We start from the raw sequence: 6,963 nt of genomic DNA on the forward strand, positions 1-6,963 counted from the left end.
GGCTATGTCCTCTGGGATTAATTACAAAAATGTAATGGAGTGATGTGGTCCAAACGGTTTGTATAGCAGGTCAGGGGCTTAGACAGCAATGGCGATGAAGAAGTGTCATCTGTACAGCAGATGTCGTCTTCATCCGATGTGAGCATCTGCAAATTTGCCATCCCCTCGTAGCGGATGCATCGTGTTCTCAGCCCTTGGTTTCACCTCCATCGTTGGATTGTTTTTGACGAAAACCAGTGGCGAAGTCGTGCCAGCCAGGCAAGGGGTCGAAGTGGTTCTCTGCAGGCTTTGTTTTGGAGGGGGTTGTTCATCGCTGTCATCCTACCCTGGTCCTCAGCCCCTTGTTCCTTCACAGCCACGTGGAAAAAATTACCGGGGAAGCTCCTGCTTTTCTTATGTTATGAATTTTTCCCTTTGCTTACTTATTTACTGGGAAATGAATTGCATAAGCAGAATAGTTCCATACAGTTTTCATTTTATTTCCCTGTGTTCATTCCAATTTCTATTTATTTCTATTATAATTAGAGCACTCCTTACATGGCCCATTTAATTCTACCAGATTTATGATTTAATGGACAGGAGAAGGTTCTCTGTGAACACAGTATATTATTGCTTTGTTACACTGAATTACAGTATTTCAAAGTTCATTAAAAGTGCAGTTAACTCATGGATGTGTACAGCTGAGTACAGGAAAGATATTCCCCTTTATTGCCTTAATTTGCTGCAGTGGAGTAGAAATATACTGGTCTGGGTAGCTATAGTACGAGATTGTCTTACGCAGTTTCTCAAATTAGGACTATTGCGGTTACTCCATAAGGGAAAATTTTGCTTTATTAAATCAAGTTGAAGAGAAAGTTTTAACTAACAGTAAAGACAATGCCATCTTGATTTTTATTGTTCAAATCTCCTATTTGTTATTGGTGCGATAACATGTTGGCACACGACAGTGTTAATGCATACTTTTATATTGCCATTAATATAGTTATAATTAGAAATGCAGCTGATACAGTACATGGGTTTAATACAGCGTTATTAATTATACTGCATCCTCGCCAGGAGGCTGCTGGTGTCGGTTCTCTTAGAGGCTTAGAGACTCATTGTAATATGTATTAAATGCACATTGCTGCAGCAGAGATGGCTTTATGGAGAAGCATATTCCCACTCTAAAACGGGCAGAGTGGCAGTGTAAGTGCTACTAAGCACCCTGTCAACATATTTAAAACTATCCTGTAAACGCATCTGAACTTGGGAACAATGAGCGATGCGCTTTGCCACTGCGGTTCATCTGCGCAACCCGCTAATCCTCACTAACAGGCAGTAAATTATGTACCTCCAAATTTATACAAATGCCTGCCTTTGACATCAGTGGGCACCACCCAGGTTTCACCTTCAGGATTCAGATAATCAGCTCTCGTTCCTACCAGCTTCCCTCAAGACCAGTATGGAAATAAGTATGTGTCTGCCAGGGATCAAATGCTTTTGGAGACAAAAGTAGGTACTGGAAACATTACAGGATACTATCATCTCCCCATGATACTTTTACACAAAGCGCTCTGTTCCTCTTTTGGCCTGACATAGTTTCAGCCTGACAGAATCCAGCAGGCCTGCTTGTTTTAAACAAGAGCACATCCTATTATTTTTTTGAGAAATGAAGTGTAAAATTAATGCTTATTATTTTGAGCTCAGGAAAAAAAAGAGGCAAGAAACCCAAGATTCTCATTTTCTGTGCATTGCTCGTTTAGTCCTGTAATCAATTGATCCCTGCACAGATGCACTTATGGAGAAATGGGAGAAGATCTGGCACAGCAAGCTGTAAAAACATGCATTTTATTTTACAAATGAGAGGGGCTGCATAATTCACTGGAGTTATGTAGGTCTCATAGATGCTTGTCATGTTTAAAAAAAAGGGGGGGGTGTGTAAAAATAAGGGAAATGATTATATGTTTTCTGTTGCTGACGCCCAGCACCACACGTTTGACTGGAGCATTGGCTGTCATGCCGCATTGTCAAAAAGCCGCCTTGCAGGTACCTATATGATTTTATTTAATTCAAGGAAGTTATTCTCCAAAGGTGACTGAGTAGCCCTGTACATGCACCGTGTTTCTGTGTAAAATAATATGCTGTAAAATGCCATAGAGGAGAGAGTGATTATAGCAGCAATTCTATCTATATCTTTGGGCATTTTCATATTTTGAATACACATGCATGAAAAGAGAAACGTTTGTCATGCTAACCATGGTACTTTTTCCCCCCTTTTTTCTTCCTGGATGGTTTTATAGACAGAAGAAATACATAATGGACTCCTGTGGGAGTGGAATAAAAACCCCCACCGGTGAGGAGAAGGCCTTATAATTCAGAAGTGGATTTGCAAATCAAAAGGTCTTGCCTCGAGTGGGATAAATTTCCAGATCTGCAGGAACCCATTATGTTTTATTATTTTTCATTCGAGTTTTAGTTTGTTTGTTATGGGTTTAACTATTTAAAATACTGCAGGGATCAGCCAAGAAAATACACAATCTCTGTTACCTAATTAAACATACCAAGCTTGTAAGAATATACTTCAATTGAAATGCTGAGCGGTGTTTGTGTTTTTTTCAATTTTCCTGAAATTATAGGTATTTAGGCAGCAAAAGGAGCAGTTGTCTAATCAGAAGTGTGTGTCTGTCCGTATTTATGAACACACGTGCTCACACAGGACTATAGGCTGTACATGAATCACTGTTTTCCAAATACCCAGGATGTGGAGGGTAGAAAATTAATGTCAAACATGATTTCTCTGATATACTCGTAGAAGGAATTTGTTCCATTCCCCCCAGTACCTGCTTTGTCCTCTCCAGGTTTATTGCAGCGTTCAGTTGCTGTACGCAGCCATGTGGCTGGGCATGCTCAGGACGCTCAGCACAAGGCACGTATCCCTTCCCCATCTTTCCTCCCCTCTGGAGCAGATTGCAAAGATTGCACAGAGCCAAAACTTTTCAGGCAAGGGTCTGATGCAAGAAGCCGTCCTTACGCTACAGCGAGGGGAGAGAGTCAGGTTGTGAAAGCCATCCTTCAGAGAGGGTGATGCGCCCGCTGCGGTGGCTGCCCAAACAGAATTGCAAACCTCGTTGTGTCCTAGAAATATCCCAGTCCCTGGTTATGGCTGCCCTGGGGAATTTGGGAGCTGCTGCCGTGGAGCCACCAGCCCTTCCATCTTTCTGTTCCTGACTCTTTCCTCCCTTTCCTTTTCTCTTTTTACCTCCTTCCCTGCCCACCTGTTTACTTCTCCCCACCGCAGCTCCGGTGCCACCGCTGCTGTGCAGGGCAGAGCACCCAGCGCCCACCCGGCCTCGAGGCGGCACAGGCAGCTCGCCGCCGGCACGTGCCACTGCGCAAGGTGCTGCATGATTTTTCTTTTTTAATTATTGTTATTTTTCATGCTGCGTGGAGGGCCCTTCAAGGCCGTCGTGCTCTGGGAATTGCCTCCAGCTGCAAACGTGCCACGGCGCAAACATGCGAGAGCCACCACCTGCCCGGGCACAGGCTATGCCGGCGTCCCGCGCAGAGCCCTGCTGCTTGCCTGCCCTGGCTCCTAACTCCCCACCTTGTAAAAGGGCTTTGGGACACTGAGAGTACCAAAGGCCTTAGAGAAAATAATAATTTCCTTCTGTTTAGCCCTTTTAAAGAGATTTAAAAAACTAACTTAAAGCTACTGTAAGTAAAAATCGTGCTTCTGAAGGCTCGCATTATTCACAAGATCAAAATGCATTTGGCAAGAGACTAGGTCATGGTATAATGTAGTCATTTCTTAGGTGTCTTGGAACTAAAAATTGCAGTTGGTGAGATTTAAAGATAGAAAAATAGTCGACTGTACATCAAAAGAGTTTCTTTAGTTTTTAAAATATATTTTCATGAGAAGTTCATATGTGCTGCCACAATGGAGACACACATTTTCAGGAAGTATTCACAAAAACAATCAGCAAAATTTTTAACTTTTAGGTGTTTTCTTATTTATATAAACTGTACATTGTTGTCTAAATTTCTACCACTCCTTCACTTGAAGAAAACTAAAGGATTGTTTCATATTATGTGTGGAAATCGCTTTACTATGGTTTCAGTACCTCAAAAAGGCCCAACTGCACCCAAACCCACAAATGTCAGTAAATAAAGAAACATATCGTCTTACAGAAGTGGTAGGCTTGAAACAGTAGTAATAATTATTATTATTGCCCTATGAGTTCAGCTAGAACATAGGGGCATTTAAAGCGAGCCCTGTGTATTCAGTGCTTAAGATATATGACACAGAAATTACACTTTCAAATGACATTTAAATACCTTCAGTGTTCTCTTCAGCTTGGGAAAAGCCAAGAGATATAAAATTAAGGCTGACACTGCTACCCTGTGAAAGTTCCTTCCTCTCCTGTATATTTGCAGTGTAATCTAAGGTGAAGGTGGCATTTCAGCCCACTTTCAGTGTTGTTGGTTGAATTCACACTGTTAAATTCATTTTAAATGCTGCTTGTCTATTTAATAATCTATACCCAGAGCGGGGATGCTCTCCCTTTGTGGTAGGATGCGAGGTGGAGCGGTGCGGTGTTGTCACGAGCCTGGGAGCGGGCGCGTGGGTTCCCGGCGGGTCGATCGCAGCTCCGCTTTCATCGCAGCTGTCCCCGTTTCGGCTGGGATAGAGTTAATTTTCTTCCTAGTAGCTGGTATAGTGCTGTGTTTTGGATTTGTATGAGAATAATGTTGATAACACACTGACGTTTTAGTTGTGGCTATACTAAGTCAAGGACTTTTCAGCTTCCCGTGCCCTGCCGGGGGGGCACAGCCAGGACAGCTGACCCGTTCCCTGCCGTAACGCGGCATGCTCAGCGTACGTACGGGGAGACTTGGCTGGGCATCGGTCAGCGGGTGGTGAGCAATTGTATTGTGCGTCACTTGTTTTGTATATTCCTTTATTATTATTGTTCCCTTCTTTTTTCTGTCCTATTATGCTGTCTTGATCTCAACCGATGAGTTTTACTGGGTTTTTTTCCTCGTTTGTCTCCCCATCCCACCGCGGGGGCGGGAGCGAGTGAGTGGGCGGCTGTGTGGTACGCAGTTTGTCAGCTGGGGTTAAACCGTGGCAGCAGCTGAAAATCAACGCCCCTAAATTTGACTGGGGGCTGTACACCTGAACGCCTCGCACGAGCGGCTCGGCCCGCTTTCCTGATACGGCCGGCACCACGGCAACGTCTGCGGGTCCTTGAAGTCGTGCGCGACGGCTCAGGCGTTTCTTGCCGACCGCTGCATCCCCGACGCTAATCTGCTGTGTCACTAACAAGTTGTATCATTTGAACCTTGCAGAGGAAGGCATCAATCATGAGTGCAAGCTGTGTAACCAGATGTTTGACTCTCCGGCAAAGCTCCTGTGTCACCTGATTGAGCACAGCTTTGAGGGGATGGGAGGCACATTCAAATGCCCTGTTTGTTTCACAGGTAAGAAAGGGAGGCCAAGACAAGCCTCAGCGTGCATGGCTTGATCCAGAAATGACACTCGGGGGATTTGTAAAATGCTGTTTTCCTTTCCTTGGGAAAAAGAAATACTGTGCTTGGAAATGTTCAAAACACTGTCTGTCCGAAACTGGGGCTCGCTCCAAAGAGCAGCACTGTGGTGTTTGACACCGAGCAGCACTGCCACGTGCGGCGGGCTCTGCATCATCCCCCACAATTAGAAGCCTTTTAAATTATACCTTGTGGCTCGAAGGTGCGACGTGTTTCCAAGTGCAGGACTTGCAAGGTATGGACCTGCTCTTGCAAGCCCTTAATCACCTGAGCAAGGACCCTTTAAAGGCTAGGTAGCTCATAATCCACTCACGGTGGTAGGGCTCACGTGACTAAAGGTTTGGTAAGACTGAATTGTACAACCGTGTAGTTTTGCCAGCTGCTCTCTCAGAGGTTTCTTTAAGCCTGGTTTTCTCATGGTGGCACATTTCTAAGTCCTGTCTGAGGGCCTGCTAGCTATTCCTTCCCTGTAGTTCATTTTAAGCTGTCTCATCAGTGCAAACGATCTTGGGTGATCTTGCTTTTAAAGGATCTGCAGGATGCATGTTAAAGGCTGCCGTTTATGCTCTCTTCAAAACAGTAGTTAACATCTGCATTTCCAAACTGCCTGGGAGATGAGGATCACGTAAGGCGTGACTGTGGGCCTGTTGGTCAGTAAAGGGGCATGGCAGCACCTGCGATTCCTTTGACTTCAGTGGGAGTAAGGCAAACCCACTGCTTCTTGTGGTTTGGCCCACAATTTGAGAACCTACTTTTTGTGTGAACTTGGAGTTAATTTACCCTTGCCTGAAATGTGCTGTAAAATAACTCTTTGAACGCGTGTGGTTAATTCCGCTGAAGAAGCTGTTTTCACATACTGATGATCATTTGTATAAAATGAGACAAAAATTAAATGAGATGTATTTTTAACCAGCTAAGGTCTGCAGTTCAATATGTTTCACTTCTAAATTTTACTTTGTAAAGTCAGAATAATTGTAAATTCAAAATCATAATGCAGATGCTGTGACATTTATGATGTTAAATTTATGATGTTAAATCATAATCCTTAACATATGATGTTAAATCCATAATACTGAATGGGCAACCCGTTTGAAAGATATAAAAATTGTGACAAGCCTGCCCTTTCAGATTCACATGTCTGCCAGAAATGCTCTTCTGGGCCACGTGTCTTCCCGACCAGCCATCCAGGCTTCTCCTGGCCCAGTTGTCCTGCATTAAAAATGCATCCAATGCACCTGCCGTGGGCCCTGGGCTCCCTGCAGGAGTGGTGACGTCCTCTCTTTGGTCTGATGATTGAGTTCTTCCAGTTACCCGTGGACAGTGTTAGCTTTATGTGAAATATCAAAAATCCATACAGGGTTTAGAGTCTGTTAGAAGTAAGCTGACTGCCAGCCTGGAGACTTTAAATTGACTACTTGTAAGGAAATTCTGCTGAAC

The 6,963-nt window shown here is 44.0% G+C and overlaps 1 protein-coding gene across 1 annotated transcript in view; it reads left to right on the forward strand.

Moving 5' to 3' along the window:
* Positions 1–5,359: 5,359 nt before the first annotated feature.
* Positions 5,360–6,963, forward strand: part of LOC104625505 (zinc finger protein 423-like) — a 24,024-nt gene continuing 22,420 nt past the window's right edge. The window contains exon 1 of the mRNA XM_010293147.1: positions 5,360–5,460. Within this exon, the coding sequence (XP_010291449.1) occupies positions 5,367–5,460 (94 nt within the window). The 5' untranslated portion in view covers positions 5,360–5,366. The remainder of the gene's footprint in view (positions 5,461–6,963) is intronic.

This window comes from Phaethon lepturus, unplaced genomic scaffold (genome assembly GCF_000687285.1).
Source record: "Phaethon lepturus isolate BGI_N335 unplaced genomic scaffold, ASM68728v1 scaffold26148, whole genome shotgun sequence".
In the NCBI taxonomy this organism is placed as follows: Eukaryota; Metazoa; Chordata; class Aves; order Phaethontiformes; family Phaethontidae; genus Phaethon; species Phaethon lepturus.